Source organism: Cephus cinctus, unplaced genomic scaffold (genome assembly GCF_000341935.2).
Source record: "Cephus cinctus unplaced genomic scaffold, Ccin1 Ccin1_scaffold0315, whole genome shotgun sequence".
Taxonomy (NCBI): domain Eukaryota; kingdom Metazoa; phylum Arthropoda; class Insecta; order Hymenoptera; family Cephidae; genus Cephus; species Cephus cinctus.
In genome coordinates this window covers 20,421-38,114 of record NW_014333017.1, presented here as the reverse complement: position 1 = coordinate 38,114, position 17,694 = coordinate 20,421, and the positions used below count along the sequence as shown (strand labels likewise).

The 17,694-nt window shown below is 41.1% G+C and overlaps 2 protein-coding genes across 9 annotated transcripts in view; both read left to right on the top strand.

The window, feature by feature from the left end:
* The first annotated feature begins 218 nt into the window (after window positions 1-218).
* Window positions 219-13,797, top strand: LOC107266463 (ecotropic viral integration site 5 ortholog). Of its 8 annotated transcripts, XM_025083698.1 has the most exons (11): window positions 219-448; window positions 4,268-4,440; window positions 4,562-4,710; window positions 6,293-6,547; window positions 6,640-6,894; window positions 7,093-7,357; window positions 7,436-7,798; window positions 7,889-8,566; window positions 8,638-9,120; window positions 9,189-9,287; window positions 11,786-13,797. In XM_025083698.1, exons 4-11 carry the CDS (start codon window positions 6,357-6,359, stop codon window positions 11,951-11,953), a joined length of 2,502 nt encoding a protein of 833 aa, XP_024939466.1. In that variant the 5' UTR covers window positions 219-448; window positions 4,268-4,440; window positions 4,562-4,710; window positions 6,293-6,356; the 3' UTR covers window positions 11,954-13,797. The 8 variants fall into 8 exon arrangements, with proteins under 8 accessions (XP_024939466.1, XP_015592446.1, XP_015592451.1 ...); XM_015736960.2 differs by lacking the exon at window positions 4,562-4,710; XM_025083697.1 differs by lacking the exons at window positions 219-448; window positions 4,268-4,440; window positions 4,562-4,710 and adding exons at window positions 5,043-5,500; window positions 10,865-10,914 and having other exon boundaries at window positions 11,786-11,928.
* A 1,180-nt stretch (window positions 13,798-14,977) lies between these two features.
* The window catches only part of LOC107266466 (failed axon connections), a 12,116-nt gene continuing 9,399 nt past the window's right edge, over window positions 14,978-17,694 (top strand). The window contains exon 1 of the mRNA XM_015736968.2: window positions 14,978-15,555. Within this exon, the coding sequence (XP_015592454.1) occupies window positions 15,205-15,555 (351 nt within the window). The 5' untranslated portion in view covers window positions 14,978-15,204. The remainder of the gene's footprint in view (window positions 15,556-17,694) is intronic.

The following is a 17,694-nucleotide window of genomic DNA, read 5'->3' as shown; positions in this document are numbered from 1 at the left end:
TTGCTCAATAAGTACCTAAATCATTATAGAATAAGCCTAACTAACCTAAAGTTTAAACTTAAACAGTAAAACCCTCCTTCAATTATAATAAATCATTTAAGGTAATGAACACCAAAAGAAAAAAGTTTAACTTTTGGCATATAATGTTGGATACCCTGTTTACTATTCAATGGCTCCCGACGATACGTAGAGCAACCTACTATCGCGTTCGATCTGTAGCAACAGTAGCGCATAGGATGCAGAGCGCAAGGCATCGGGTTTAGTGACAAGTAGCCAAAAGTTGGTGACAGCCGGATACGCGCTGGTCGCGCATTCCTGTCAAAAAATTTGGAATACCTGCCGTTTCCCATCCGTATTCACGTAACTCATTATCAGAAAGAGTCGGACAGTGCTGTTTCTGAGTGAGAGGCATTGATGAATCCCGCTGGAATTGGAAGCTACGGTGAGGGTAAGCCGAGAGAAATTTTTATTCTGAATAACCAGCTGGCTGCCGGTGGGCGTCTGCCTGGCTGACACTTGTTTCTTGATCAGCAAGACTCTGCCAATTGGTATAATTTTCGGCAAGATTATTATTACCATAGTAATTATGTCAGTGGCCGAGGTTGTTCACCTCTCTGTGAAACTCCCTCTTCGAGGAACCGTTACAGAAACTTATCCGGGCACATCCGCTTCCTAGGATACGTGAATTGTTCACACTCGTTACTTAGTACTGATGCGAGCACTGAGAATCGCTTAAAAGTATTAAAATCTGCATAAGAGAATTAAGAGAAATTCTTGTTAGAATTAATAGCATCGACCTAACTAAATAACTGGTTACCTTTTGCAGGTAAAGAGACTCTTGTTAATCAGTGTTGTAAGAAAGTATAGTGCAGTAGAATTCAGTTAAATTGCAGTGTGGCAGTGTGCTTGTGGATTCTTGAGAGAAAAATTAGGAATGTGCTGGGTCAGGCGAAATTGCTATAGCAAGAGTATTGCAGTGACCATAAATTCTAGACAAGGTGAATGTACTGCTAAACATGTGTTAAGTGCACTGCCTCCTTTTCATACCTCTCAGTTCCTACCTAGTCAAGTCTACCTAAGGTACTTTATTATACCACCCACATTTGAAAGAGACAGTTTACTTTTGTCTTTTACATTCTTCTTCGAATCTAACGGGTTTTCATTGCGCCATTATGTCTTAATACTTTATAAATATTCGAGCGATTCCTTACGGGATTCTCGATATGGTGGAATATATATATTCAGACCGGTTCGAAAGTAGATTTACGCGCTAGTGATTCATCGTATAATTAAAGGCAGCTACCTAGTTTGCCAGCAACACCTCCATAAGAAATTCTAAACGCGTACGAAAGCGATAGTCTGTACATTCTAGCGGTACCAACATTGCATACGTACATTCGGTTTATTAGGAGGGAACCCAGAGAGTCCAAATGACTTTAAAAAATCCAAAGAGTTACTCTTCAATGAAGTTCCAATACATTTCAAGCATTATTACAATCGTATCGTAATAATGGACTCAATGGATTTACTTCCATTGTAAACTATAAGAGACAGGTCCCTCTTACCCAAAGAAAAACTAATATTCGGTCTTAATGAGAGTTGCAATAAAATTCAAAGACATAGTACTGTTCGCTTATAACGTAAAGTATTTCGGTGGCAATGAGTACCAACGAGCAGATACAGAATAATTCTTTAAACTTTAGAAAGTAACACAATCCTCTCTCTCTTTCTCTACCTTGAGGCCATCAAGGATTTTTCTACCCACCGATGCATGGACCATTTTAGTGATCGTTCGACTACTCCAACGTATACTGTTTAAAAAAAGTAAAAGTATTGAAAGAACAGAAACTAGGTAAATGTATTGCTGGCATCAGTTGACCTTGTGTCGTTGCTGATAGGTAAAACACGTGGATTGTGTACGTCGCTTCGACGCTTATCGTTTGGAACGATGTGACGCTTTATTGTTCACCTCTTTTACTGTAGATAGGCATGTATTTATACATATAACACGGAACAGGTAGAATGCCGTTACGTCAGATGCCTGATGATCATTTGATGACTCGAGCAACTGGGACTAGTACAAAAAAATAAAACGATGACAAGTGTACATACAGAATAACCGGTTGCGCAGACTTGTATGAATCTATCTGATTGTGAGTCATTTTAGTCACTAGGTAATATCCTGAGAAAAGTCTTGTCAGTCTCTTGTTTCATGATTCTCGGTAATCTCTCACTTGCCCATGATGATGATTTTTGTTGTTTTTAAACAGTGGCTCAGCCGATGCCCATCTTGTACAGTCGGCGTATAAATAAAAAAATGAAGCCCATTCCTTGGATAAACTATGTCGAATCCTGTAATCAGGATGCTTTGCTCTTTTATTTTTTTTTAAGTCTCGAGAAACTGGTTTTCAATCCCTATTATGGTCCACGCTGGAAATGCCTTGCGTTCTTACACCCACAATTGACTCCGAGGTCAGTCACGACGATCGCAGTGATACAGCAACGTTGATTTGCTGTTTAAATATTATAGATTAAATTAAAGCTGGTAAAGAATAACCGCATTCGGATATTGATAAATCAATATTGCGACATTGAAAGATCGTCGTTTCATAAGATAACGTTACTTTTGATGGCTCAGGCTTTTCCTTCAGGTCAGTCAAAGTATTAATGTCATATCGAAGCTGACAGTAATATCAGGAAATAGCCAGTGGTTTTGGATCATTGGCTTTTTTTTCAGATAGAATTCTAACAGAATCCTGACTTCGCATTCGTCGACTGAATTGTCGCATGACGAAGAATCGTATTGGCCCCGAGCCCAGCCAATTATCTCCCAATTGACCTACTACCAATTTTTACACGGGATTGGAGTTGCGTTCGGATATGTACGACAGAGAACTAATTGAGTCTCATTCAGCAACGACGCATTGATCGTCCAATTTGTTGTTAACACTAGTTTGACTTTATCTATGTACTTTTATTCTTCCACATTTCAAATTAGTTGACAAGAACATACGAAAATAGAAACTGCAAGCGACTTGCGAATTCACCAGGTAATACAAATAAATAAACTTCAATTGTATTACTTGACAGAAGTATAACGAATATTATATCTCCAAGCGTACGTAGCGCCATCTCTGAGGCGGCCCAGAAAGTTGGAAATCGCGATTACAATATCATCAAGAAAAACAGTATCATTTCTTTTATTTTTTATTGAAAGAATTCAAATACATAGAATAGTAACTACCAGTCGAGCTTCGTCTAATGAAAAAATTATTTCGTAGACGTAGCTAAAGTGTCGACACCTACCGGTGAAACGAATTCAATTGAAATTAGAAATGCGCCTGCACGCAGGCCACCGGCGTCCCATGAAAATTCATCGCCCGACTATGTAAGCGAACTATTCTGTGTAAAACGAGGTACACCGTGTTTTCTGAATAATACCTTTTTCTTTCTTTTTCCAAATAATTCGAACACTTGATTTCCGAACTGAATGCCATTGCAATTTTCTGCGTCTCTGGCGACACACCTATTCACACATTGCCTGTTCCCTTTGGACACGCTAATTAGCAGGTACGACCAAACCACCTAATTAATACCGTCGAGTTTTCCTGCCAGTTTATAGTCTTCTTTCTCTTTTCCCTTCGATCTTTTTTCTCTTTCTACCTCGTTCCATTGTCTCTCAACTCGCGGTATGAAATTCGCACCGTACAGTTTTACCAAGCGGAACGCGACTCATCAGTAACGTCACCTTCCGTCCAGCTAATCACTGATAATTAGTCTACCGATTGTTCTAATTATTCAAACAACAGTTAAAGACAGCCATCACTATTAGCCAGTATTAAGTAACTCACGTTCACAAAATGAACCGTAATTTTTTACTCTATAATATCTATCGTGTCTTTGAATTTCACTGAAGAAATAATATTTTTTTTAAAGCAAATCTACTTTTACGAAAAACGAATTCACCTATTTCTCCGGAATATTCTCGATGCTCTTTCCATTATCACTTATCAGTATTAAACGGATCCTGAAAGGTTGCCGAGTTCGTTAGATGGACTATTAAATTATCGGAAGTGGCTCCATGCCAAACAAAACAGAATGAGAGAGAGTACCACATACAGAAACACGTTGATTTCACGATGCGAGAAAAGCAGCTCGATATTTTCTCATTATCGAAATTCCCGTGGGTCTTCACGCCTTCGCGTTCTACCTAAGTATTTATACAATTTTGCCTTTTTCTCAAACCATTATATTCTTATATTTTTAGACCCGTATAGAACCACTGTCATGACGTGCGTGCGGCTGACACATGAGAAGAGAGGCTTATCTGTCTCTGGCGATATATGCACCTGACTGTACCTTTCACTGGTTATAATTAATATTTAACAGTCACGGATCGTCTTTTATTCTAAATGGAATTGGTATACGATAAATGGTCTGGTCAGTATTAAATCCTTTATTGCTCTCATTGATTTTATTATACTCTATCCTTTTATATGCTATCTATACGAAAACAATCGTATATATGTTTTATGTACAATGCTTTGTGAATGCCTTGCAGGAATTCCTGTTTCCGCCTCGTCACGCTGACAAAGTTTTAAATCATCCGAGTGATTTGCTGATTCTACAACCACACTGTTTACACACGTCGATCGAGAACCTATATGATTGTATCATATGAACGTTACATTAGGCAATTATTTTCAACAGGTTAGAAAGACGTTTCCAAGGCACGTAACGGTAATCTATGTATAGGTCGTGGATGGACTTGAGACTTTTTACATTGGAATTCGAATGGAGGTCGCCGCGCAAGGGATGATCCGACCCTGCGCGAGCTCCATCGACCCTCAAACCATTACTGTTCTTCCTACGACAGTGCGCGACAAGAATCCGCGAGTGCTGCCTACGCCAATGCGTTATTGCATCCATTACTCTTATAGTTTTAGAAGTATAGAAAAAGTATTTGGATCTCGTTACCCTTTTTCGAGTGACTTCCTGTTTTTTTTTTAAGGGATCATCTCCGAGGGAGAACCGAATCTCGATAGTCTTACTGTTCCTCGAATTCTGGTGGCTTGGATCGTTTTGTTATTTGAAAAATAGGGACTGATCGTTCCTCATATATTATTTGGAGATCTTTCATTGGTCCTCGGGAATTCTGAAATAACGTGCAGAAGGTATAATAACTTTAGGAAGTATATACCAGAGTGTTTTGGGAATGAAAATATACTGTTCAAAAATTTTCTTGCGCCCAAGGCTTGTCGTTCATGGAAAAATTTGATGAATAGTTATTAACTAATATTTGTCAGTCTTCAGAAAACTGAAGCTTTAGCACTAGTTACTTTATCATTATATAATACGTGGTTAGAACTTTGGTATACGGTGGTGGCTCCCTAGTACATTCATAAAATTTTGAATAATTCATCCACACCGTCTGGATGGTTCTTCGTGGTTTACTCGCCCCGGCGGCAGCGAGATGGACACGTGGTAAAGGTATAAAAAGGTAAAATCATCCATTGAAAATTTATAGGAATCGTATTTTTATTGAAATTCCGTAAAGGGATCCATTTCGAGTATAATATTCTCTAGCATATAGTAGGATATCTATAGGATGATATATATATAGGTAAAATGAGTAAAGACGCACGTCAAGGATGAGTTATAGTTAGTGTCGGCAATTTGCCATCCTCAATTGGCTCCAAAAGAGATAGGAATCTCGAGGAGTGATTCCCTGGGGAACTGGCACAGAGACCTTATGCCATACTTGGACAACGTAAGAGCGTTGTTCCAGTAACATTAAAGCAGCGAACTAGGTCGCTCCTGTCCTGACTACTTGTATGCTCACTTGCTACTAGGGGTTCTGTAAAACGACGAAAATAGAATTCTCATGGGTATAATGTTTATGAAAGCATAGAATTAAGCTCGATACGCCTACGCCAGGAGCTATAGCCACACTGAACGAGTGAGTCTGGGAAGCGTGCAGAATTCATAAAAATACTTCTGTACGTTTCAGTTTATCGTGTCAGTATGCTGGCAAGGGCGAGAAATTCTCGCTGTAAAGTATACTCTCTGTAGAAGAAGATTGTGTTGAAGGAAAATTGAATGATGTAAGAAACATAATAATTTATAATGAGTTTTAACATTTATGGCACTGTCTGTACGTCCACTCGATAAGCCTGGTGTGTCTGGTTGCACCGAAATATCCTATAGCCTTTATCAGGTTCATTATTGAACGTATGAAACGCAGATGTAGATCCCTTTACTATACATATGTGCACTTGGTACTGATTTCCAGGAGTCACGAGGGTGGAGGCGTAGCAGTTGGACGGCTTGGGCTGTCACGTTATGGACCGCAGGTGATGAGTGTCCTGTGTTTACGCAGTTCCTTGCCCCAGTCCAATCCCAACGCACGCACCGGTAGCACCGGAAGTAACGTGAACGGTGCTGCACTTGACTCCCTTGAGGAAGAGGAAGAGCAGGCGCTATCCTCAAAGAAAGACATATCCACCGACGAGCTGGCTCTACTGGCTAAGCTGGAAGAAGCCAATAGGTAAGGGGAAAGTCATTGTTTATTAGTGGGCAAATCAATTTTGACATTGTAGAGTGAGATTGGATTTTTAATATTTTCAAATTTGCTTCTAGGCTCATTGAATCCGATGCCAAGTCTCTGAACTCGCTGCAGAGCAATCACAGCAGAAAGGGATCAGACACATCGCAGGTCTCTCTGGCGTCGGGGGGCAGTGGCGACGCTGCACCCCGACGCCATACGCCTACCGATGGCGAGGAGAACACCTGGACGCTCTGGGGGCACATTGTCAACGATTGGGATAATTATTGGAAAAAGAAAAAAGACTTTGTTAAGGAATTAGTACGGCAGGGTATACCCCATCACTTTAGGTAAGAGACAGAAACGTGGATATATGTAGATTGAGTTTCAATAGTATTACGACTCTGGAAACGCTCGCTCTTCGCCCGAAGATCGACGCCAATTTCCGATTTCATAATAAAGCATCCTCGCGATTTATTCTTATACCGACGAGATGGGAATAAAGTTTTTTTTTTTTTTTTTTTTTTTTTTTTTTTTTTTTTTTTCAGAGGAATAGTATGGCAGCTACTTTGCGGAGCTCACGATTCACCTGTGAAGAAACAGTTTGCAGAATACATCAAAGCCACTTCCGCCTGCGAGAGAGTAATCAAGCGGGACATTGCCAGGACCTACCCTGAACATGATTTTTTTAAGGAGAAGGGCGGTCTGGGTCAGGAGAGTTTGTTTAACGTGATGAAGGCTTACAGTTTACATGACAGAGAAGTGGGATATTGTCAGGGTTCAGGATTTATCGTTGGTTTGCTTTTGATGCAGGTAAGCCTTAATTTAATTGTCACTTAGATGAAGTACATGGTTAAGTTATAGTAGTAATATGGTTCTTGTATGACTCAGCAAATGCCGGAAGAGGAAGCCTTCGCTGTTCTTGTCGCACTGATGCAGGAGTATCGACTGCGCGACATGTTCAAACCAAGTATGGCTGAATTAGGAGTCTGCATGTATCAACTGGAGCATCTTGTAGCAGACACACATCCTGAGCTACATGCACATTTCACTGCTCAGAGTTTTCATACTTCTATGTACGCCTCTTCCTGGTTCCTTACTCTCTTTACAACAGCACTTAGTCTGCCCTTAGCTTGTCGCATTTTCGACGTCTTTCTCTCAGAAGGAATGGAAGTTATTTTCAAAGTCGCTCTGGCGATGCTTCACTTAGGCAAAGAAGACTTACTCAGCCTCGACATGGAGGGTATGCTTAAAGTGAGTTATGAACATCTTTAAAATTATCAGTATGATTTTACAATATTATTGAACAATTTTTTTTTTTTTGTACACCTTCTTTCCTTACAGTTTTTCCAGAAAGAATTGCCTGGCAGGGCGGAAGCTGATCCGGACGGCTTGATGAACCTTGCGTATAGTATGAAGATCAATCCAAAACGTATGAAGAAATTAGAGAAAGATTATACGGTTCTGAAAATGAAAGAACAAGAAGAGATGGTTGAGCTGAGGAGGCTCAGAGCTGAAAATCGATTATTGAGACAGAGGACTGAACTCCTGGAGGCTGAGTCTGCCGAGCTGGCCGATCGGTTAGTGAGAGGTCAAGTTTCTCGTGCTGAAGAGGAAGAAACGGCATTCGTAGTACAGCGTGAATTAGCAGCGCTTCGACACACTCATTTAGAAACGAGTCATCAGCTGGAACAAGCACACGAAGAGCTCAGATCATTGTCAATCCTGCTGGAAGAGAATCTAACATCCAAGCAATCGTCTCTTGACGAGATATCCCTAAAACAGGAGGCTCTCTGTCAGAAGGAAGAGATGGTGCAGTGTCTTCAGGAGGAATTGGTAAAAGTGAGACTCCACGAGGCTGAAAATGATGCGACTATCCGTGATCTGAAAGCCAGAATCCAGGAACTAGAGCAGGACAAGAAAACCCTTAGAGAATCTACACCCGATAATTCGGTAGCACATCTTCAGGAGGAACTCATCGCCGTCAAGCTTAGAGAAGCTGAGGCTAACTTATCTCTAAAGGTACACGCGGCGTAGGATCTTAAGATATCAAAATACAGTACTAATTTTTATGACTTTAAATTGTTCAACAGGATCTCAGACAAAGGGTCGGTGAGCTCAGTGGATCCTGGCAAAGACATCTTCAGGAGCATCGTGCTTCTCAGCCCGCGCCAGCTCCGGATTCTACCCCCAAGAAGCTCCTCTTTTGGGAAAATCGTGGTCATGAAGTTCAAAAACTAGAAGAAGATCTCATGACGACAAGGATCCGAGAAATGGAAGCTCTTACCGAGGTTAAGGAACTTCGGCTGAAGGTTATGGAGCTGGAGACGCAGGTTCAGGTCGCCACTAATCAGCTACGCAGACAAGACGAGGGAGGACAAGTACTTAGGGAGGAATTGGACGACGCCCTGGCCAGGGAGAAGGAATTGATAGCGAAAATGCGCGAACAGCAACATAAATACTCGGACCTGGAGTCAAAAATGAAAGATGAAACGATGATGGCGAGAATACGTGATGCTGAACATGCCCAACAAGTCGCCGAACTCACGCAAAGGATTTCTCTGCTTGAGCTGAAGGTATGAAAATATTAGATAGGAATTTTTCAAAATTCGCTTAACTCTTCTAATGATTATTTTTTATGCAGAACGAAGAAATGTACACAGAGGGCGAGCTCAGGAACAACTTGGACGACAGTGACAGGGTGCGTGAACTTCAAGACAAGGTGGCCGATTTAAAAGCCGAGGTAAGTCACTCGGATAACACAGAGGTTCGTCGAGAAAATCATAGTACTGTTCGATATTCAAGGCAATTGCAGTAAGAGGTGAGACACCTTCTACTCGGTCCAGATATCCTGCAGAGAGGATAATTAAGGAAAATCAAAAACAATCGGAAATTCAGTCAATATATGGAATAACTGGATAGGACAATTTATTGGATCAATTGAACAATGTAGAATTATAATAATACCCTTTTCCACATAGAATATCTTGTACCGTAATACAAACTAGATTTTGCAGTCGAGAAGTTACTTGCATTTTCGAAAGTCTCTATCTCGCGAATCCCCTTAGAAACTTAAAAAAACTTATTAAACAAAGAGCACAGTGCTCAAGTATCTCTGCGATACTTGCCTCAAGACATTCTTAAGCAATAGAAGTATTATTGTTGCAACTAGTCGTTCACTAGTCGTTTACATAGATTGCCTGAATTTTCTAGTTTTATTGTAATGTGTCCATCTTTTCTGTTATACCAACTGTGTTGCCAGCGTCAAAATCATATATTCCGCTATCACTAGTAATTTTTTTTTTATTTTTCAGAGCTCTCACGTGCATTCCATAAAATACTACTGGTTTTCGATTAATTGTGCCATTCGATTTTTCAATGAAATTAGTTATTACGTTTCATAAATTATGAACATTGACACAGTTGATTCGTTAAGATTTAATATCCTTGATCCTATTTAAGCCTCAAGTCTGCGTCTCTAACACGCACTTATAGAATTTTTTTTTTTAAATTCAAACGATATTTTTGTAACCTTTTCTTTTAAATATACTTGACGCGTTTACGTTTCACAACACTGTATACCATGTAATAATATTCTCACATTAATCCGAAGATACTGGTTACCGATAAATGATTCATTCGTACGGCTATCCCGTGGATTCTTTTCTCAAATACAATGATAATATTCTAACTGCATCATAATCGTTTGGCAACACCAGTCGAGGCTTGGCAAAGCCTAAGCAATACGCAAACCATATTGTTCCATTGTTCGTCTCGACTTGCACTAGTGCAAAATGTGCCATGTATAAATTGCACCTCTTACTGCAATGTAATGATACACGCCACGCTTGTTACTAACATCTATATACCGCTTCGGATTGAGCCCCGCGCTGTAACATACCCACAGCCTCAGTAATTGTAATTAATTAAGCCAAGAAATTCCAAGGAGCAAACTCACGGGTCAAACGCAAGATCACACGATATCACAAAGAGACAGAACGAGATGCTCCGTATTTTCGTGACCATTACACGTCTTATTTATCGCTTGCGATACATTTTCATACTCTACGTGTACCAAGGCCTCCAGCTATATTTTCATTCATTTGCACATTGTACGTAGAAAGCAATGATATACACTGATACAAAGATACAGGGAATCAAAGTGTATTCAAGGAACAGTAGAATTGTCATAACGAAAAGGATCGGCGCGGCTGTGTCTAAATATAACTATAAAATGAAGTTAATGAGAAGGGAATGAGCTAAAGTCAATTGCTAATATGTACCACTAACCCACTATTGGTATCTTGTCTATCTCCCTAGTTCCCTACGCCAATCACCAGCCCGGAGACAGAGCCCTGGCGCTGGCTCGAGTAAGTCCCCCTATCTATCTCTCTGCATCGCTCACTTTACTTTGTTCTGCGTATATTATTATTATTATTATTTATAGATTATTCAATTCGAGTACCCAGGAGTCCTGAGATAATACCTATATAGTGTTGGATTTCATGCACCGTATCATACCTTATCGTATCTTTGTCTTCCTTGCATAATAATAATAATAGTATAGTCACATATAGCGACTGTCACATGGTTAATGGACCTGTAATTCTTTTTTTTTTTCCATTCACGGCACTTAATTTTCAAATTTTATTTTGCGTGCACGCGACCCTCCGTGCTCTTTGCACTGTCCTTCTATCATCCAACCGAATGATATTGTATGCGCAGAGTATCCTTCCTTTTGATACTGTTATCCAGAGGCATTCAGACTGCATTATTGTTATTATTATCGTGGTCCTTATCAGACCAATGTATTTTGACAAAGTGCTCACTTCCCGCATTTGGGGCTATTTTTACAGCAGTTGTAAATGAAGAAAGTGAGCCACGTCAACAAGAGCTTCTTGTCTTTGACTTCAGGGCGTCTTGTCGTGCCGGTCGGATATGTGTCTGTCTATTCTTGTGAATAAGTGTGTGCCCGGGTGTGTGCCTTGTCCGATACGCAATGCTTTCTCAATACTTTTCTTTCTTTTTTCTTTTTTTCTTATCTAAGAGTAATCAAGGCACTGGTGATTATCAGCACTGGAAATTGCATGTTCTGTGTACGAGGGTTTCGTAAAATGCTTGCCAAAGATACCATTCGGAGTAATAAAGAAAAAATATATGTATATGCATCTCGTTTTGACCATCTTGTAGAATCTCTTAGAGATGATCTTGCTCATCCTCTTATTATACTCCTGTCAACAGGTCATGAGGCTAGAGAGCTGGAAGCAACGTTGGACCGGCACTGGAGGGCAGCAGGCTGCAAGGAGTTTCAGTGTCGACACCGAGAGTGAATTGGACGAGAGGGATTTGAGAATCTGCCTGCAGGATCACATAAGCACCACACAGACGCCAAGTCCACCGGATGCTTAAGAACCGGAAGAGATTGACTCATTCCATCAGGCAGTTTCATAAGAGATTGGAAATACTCTGTTTATTTCATGACTCCTGTCACCGCAGACGTGATTTGGACTCTGTGGTGGAGGTTGGCACTTCCTCATACGGAAGGCTCTAGGGACGAGTATATGTATCGACGTTAGCAATTAAGTCGACCCCCCCCCATCCTGCTCCTTCATTATCCCTCCTCCTTTTCCACTTCTTTATCCCCTTTGACCTTCTTGGGGGGGTAGTCTAAGTTCGCCGAGACCATTTACCAATCGTTTCTAAAGCCCTTTCCTGTGACTTCGTTTATACTTACTTACCAGCACTGCATTCCGCCCAAGTGCGGTAAAGACGCGACGATGGGATTAATTAATGTTAGATTTATAGAATTAAATATTACTTGTTTAGGTAGATCGGTTTCCTAGTGATTTTTAACGATAGTGTGTGTATATATATATGTTTATATACACATATTTGTAACGACAGGCGGTTACTGTCCTTGCAATCAGATATCGTTCGTCTTACTGAACCGTAAAGTAGAATTACGTTGAGTTTGATATTCGGTGGATCATCATCTCACGGTGGACTCGTTTATTCTTTCGTACAGCAGGACTTATTCTATTGTTTGACTTTTTCTTTATTTATCTCTTCAAACGGTATACTGGGACTACATCGGTTTTATATTTTGTTTCCGTCCTCTTATGTTGGTTATTATTTCTATGACTATACTTTTCATGGACAACGAAGAGTCGCACCGCGAAACGATTCGTGAATTATTATTACTCTTGCGCTTAGACGAGTATTATTCTTGCCTCTGAGTTTTATGGAGGCGATCGTCAGTAGGTAACTGATTTTTTTTTTTAACTGTTGAGCATTTTCAATAATCACCTGTTTAAAATTCATCAATTTTCATTTCAGTATTAAGCGGACACGCCGGAGAGCATAAAATTATAACTGACAGACTACTATGTGTTCGAGTCGCGATATAGCCATAATATCAATACGAGGAAGCATTTTGTGAAGAGTTTCGTGACTTTCTTTGCTTTTTTTTTCACTTTCTTTCGATTTTCTATTTTCAATTACTGAGATACTTATTATTCTTAATTTTACTTATTTTTTTTAGAGAGAAAAGTGAATTATGATATATATAGATAGATATATATATATAGGGGAAAAAGAAGGGAGGCAGTAAATAAAATTTTTAGATGACAACAATCTGGTCACAGTTTTGTATCAAAGGAATATGTGGACGAAATGAAGAAGAAAAAAAAATGAAAAAAATAAAATTGCAATATGCTCGCCTCGTTTCTCCGTTGCTGTTCATTAGCTGAAAGCGTTTATAGAAAATTCTTGTGTCGTTAGGCTGATAGACTTTGTATTCGTAAATTTATATATGAAACGAAGAAGACGAAAAAACAAGGAAACATTTTATATATCGGTGTGACTTGCATAGATACATAGAGTCATGATAGAAAATTCAAGGGACTTTTTACCCTCAGTACTTCCTTTTCAGAGACATTTATTTTTCCTCCCGCATAGGTGAACGCTGATAGGACAATGGCGAAATGGCAATAGGTCGGGTTTTTCCGATCTCCATTAATTCTTTGTAAGCGGAGACCCAACGCGCTCGTCTTGATTTATTGGAAATTCTAGAAGAACTCGACGCCATTATTTTCGTTGCAGCTAGGATAAGCAGGCACGTACGTCGTTTCCTTAGACATATACTTTTTAATAGAGAAAATCTAATATTGGACAACAAAATGATTTTATTTATATTTTGTTATGCTATACGAATATTGAGTGTATAATTATCAATAAATCCTGCTGCATATTCATCGCATCTTAGGAAGTGGTGTACCCAATTGCCAAAAAAAATTTAATGGTATAACAAAGTCCTGCCTTATTTTTAATTTTCTCTTGATGTACTTTTGACTCTTATCCTAAATTAAATTCACCCTAAGTTTCAATTGATTGCCAGAGCCCCATTGATGATATTCATTGTGTATAACCTAACCTATGGTCATCTCTATAATAAGGTATAGTATTGGTGAATCATCCCTTATTGGATTAGCATTTTCATTTTATTAATTTTACGTCCTGGTTGCATCTGTATAGATGACTAACAATAAGTATTCCTTCCTTTTTTTCCCCTTTCGTTCTCCAATATAACTTATGTGTATACGTGTAGACTTGTAGATACAGGGAGTGAAAATATCGGCCGCCCCGGTTACTAGAATACTACGAAAACCAACATCTCCAGATCCAAAACGAACAGCATAGTTTGCTTTCATAGGGCGAGGACAGAAGGGGAGTATGACGAGGCTTACGCGGAGAAATAGTTTTCAATCCATTAGCCAGAGAGTGATCTCTTTTTTGGTATCTGAAAGTAAAAAAAAAATTAAAGGGAAAGCCATAGTTGTATTAGATGGAAGACATACCCGAGTCTGTTTGTTTTTTGGTAGATTATATTAGCCGAGTAGGAATAGACAGGATGAATGTGAAACGAGATTTTGAACTTTATTAAGACTAACAGAGTCATAGAAGCACATCCTGGGGAATCTGAGCTCGTCCAGGAGACTGTATAGCGGTCCTTGTAGAAGATAGTAGAGAATCTCTATATCTAATAAAGAGAAAGAGAGTAGGCACGATGAAAAATCGTAAGAGAAAGAGAACAGAAAGTCTGGAAGAGAGTGGAGTGAGAAGGGGTTCTCGTTGTGCGTGAGTGTAGGGTGCGGCGTTGCCGGTTCCACGGCCCGGGTTTCTGACAGCCCTCGGTTCTATCTATTCTGTTTCCTTCTTTCTTCTTCCATGAATTCTGTATTTAAGCCTCTCTCTCTCCCCCTCCCTCCCGCCCTGCCTGATCAGTCGCCATAGGTCCTATGGGTTTCGTTGTGGTGAGGCCTATACAGTACGTCTAGGGGTGGTCGACCAATTAAAGATGGCGGCGGTGGTGGGGTGTGGCGTTCGCGCATGCGCAGACCTTCTGCGCCGCATCCAATGTTCAGCACCGGGAAACCTGCGTGTCGCTCAGCCACAAGAAACCGGCCGGCTAACAGAGCGTCAAGTACCGGCGCGCGTAGTAGAAGTACACCCATAGGGTTCACGTTTAACAAGACGCGTTGAGTATCGGTTTAATACTAACCCAAAGAAGAGGAAGTTATCGAGCGCGTACGTACGGTTAACGCGGAGAATCGAAGACACAGTGCGAAGCTGTTGTATTCGAATTATCAAGATAAAAAGATATGACCATGGCTACGGAGACGGAAAACAACGGACCCGCTGCGGAGACCAAGGAAATCAAGGACGTAAAGGAAATGAAGGAAGCTCTTAAGGACGAGACGCCTCCTGACAACAAGCAGCAACAGGAGGAAACAGGCAAGGAAGCCGAGACCAAGAAGGAGGAAGCTGAGAAGAAGGACGAGCCTGCTCCTGAAACGTCGGCACCGACGAAATCCGTATCTGTCCATAAGACCAACTACGAAAAAGATATCGTCTATCTTTATCAGCTTCCCAGGACATCGACGGTGCCATCCTTGTCGCCGTATTGTTTGAAGGTGGAGACATGGCTTCGGCTCAATGGCATCAAGTATGAGGTTAGTACCCTGTCGATATATCGATACCTGTACTTATCTGTTTAGTCTATTGTAAATATCTTTAGTTTTATGTATTTACTGTTAATCCTATACCTGGGCGACCCGGGAGCACCGTTGAGCATACAGTTATCCCTTTTAAGTGCACGGAGTATTTTATTATAGGGATACATTTTTGCCGCGTATTGGGGTTTTACCGACGCAGGACCCGCTCTCTCCCCTATACACTCTCCTCCACTCCATTCTCTGTCTCTCTCGTGATCACTCATTCCCCAAGTTCCATTTTCTCTCCAGCGACTCCATCCCCGAACACCCCGTTGCTTCGGAAGTTTGCACAGAACGGTGATCGATATTGGAAAATTCGCAACAATGGAATCTCGCAAGCGAACTGCGTCGCCTCGACTAAGAGCGCGGGCTGCCATTTTTAAAATACCCTCGTACTCACTGTCTCCGACGATTGCGCGCTTTGACTTTTCTGACTTCTTCGTCCCTCGTGTGTAAAACTGCTTATAATTATTTCACTCGATTACGATTTACCTACAGCTTCAAATTATTGATAGGAATTTCCAGTCCTCTCATTTTTCACATAAAAATCCCAGACGTTCTTGCCCCTCGTTATAACACTTATTCCTCTAGTGTTAACGCTGAGGACGTGCTATAGCTGATAAAACGTTCTAGGAATCAGTTGTTGCTCCTTGCCTCGATAACCCAGCACGACAAGCTTTCCTCCCGTCGGTGTATCCACGTACCATTTGCAATTCATCGAGGCGTCCCGGTAAACAATGGCATCGTCGCGCTACGCCTGGATTTGCAATCAATGTATCCCGCGGCTTTGCGCTCACCACGCCGCGAAACCCTACGTAAATATTTACCGGATTGCCGTGAAAGCCGGCACCGATTAACCATGTATACCGCCATTATCATGCACTCTATAGGAAACTTTACTGTACCATACGTATACATATAGCTACACGTAATACCACTCCTATCGGTCACAGAACATTAAGTCGCGCCTGTATGTTTCAACATTTCCTATTGGACTTTTTTTTCCTTTTTTTTTCTTCTTTCACTCGGTTCGTCCTCATCCTGGACTCGTGAACGTCGCGAAATCTGATCCCGTCCTCTCTGTCATCTATGTATCCTGGACAAAAGAGGCCGAAGCCCACTGGGGAGGAAGTGAACGTTCAGCTAATCAGCTATGAGTTATTGCGAATAATACGTGGGTCATCCCGAGACTCCAGCGACATTTCTATTTTCGTCATATGAAAAGCAAGCAGATTATTTTTCGACGTGGTGCACCCTCGTCTAAGAATTCTCTGATGCATAGAGCTTAATCAGTTCCTCCTTGTTATTTTTTGTCAATCGGTTTCGCCCTTTGTTTCTACAGATGTTATTAGTACCGAGACACGACGTAAAATACTGAGGGCGCTACGTTCGTGTCCTCGACGAATATTTATGCATCGCTGGCAGGTTGACGCGCTAAGCGTGTGTCTCTGGCGTAAGGGCGCTATTTAAAGTTTAAAAGGAGCTTTTTAAATGTTTGTTCGCTGGTAGGAAGGTGGATACGCGCGCCACTTATAGTTACATGCGTGCGAGGCTGAACGTCGTCGTGGTGAGTTACTCCCAGAGTCCCCCGCAGTTATGGTTATGTTAGAAGGAGTGCTTCGGGATACCGGGCTAGGGACGTTGGGAGGGTTATACCGAGTTGGCGACTGTAAGAGAGAATAAGAGAGAGGATAGTAAGCTTGTGAAACTGCGCAGAGAAGTAGGAGAAGAACGAGCGAGAGAGGGAGAGAAAGATAGAGAGGTAGGGAAAGCGAACGGAGAGTGACTCGGTGATTAAGAAGAGACGACTCTAGCGACGGCAGAGCGCGTCGGGTTGGGCCGAGGGTTGGGTCGTCGTCGTCGCTGTCGCTTTTCACTCTCCTCTCTCTCTCTTATTCCCTGTTTTCTTTCTTCTCGCTCTCTCTTATATCCTCAGTCAACAAAGAATTACTATACTATCTGGTTTTATCGTTGAAATTTTATAAAATTTAAAAGTTCTTGCACTCTCCTTAACTCAACTCTGTTACGGTCACCGGATACCTAGACCCCTTCGAATTCTAGAACACCCCCCCCCCCCCCCCCCCCCCTTTAATCTTC

What these genes read in the sequence shown, in the direction of transcription:
- LOC107266463 (XM_025083695.1), top strand. Translation starts at nt 5,436, where the DNA reads ATGGTTCTTCGTGGTTTACTCGCCCCGGCGGCAGCGAGATGGACACGT. An exon ending in TTGGTTTGCTTTTGATGCAG is followed by an intron (nt 7,358 to 7,435) that starts GTAAGCCTTAAT and finishes TGTATGACTCAG; the next exon opens with CAAATGCCGGAAGAGGAAGC. An exon ending in TGGCCGATTTAAAAGCCGAG is followed by an intron (nt 9,288 to 11,785) that starts GTAAGTCACTCG and finishes TCCTGTCAACAG; the next exon opens with GTCATGAGGCTAGAGAGCTG.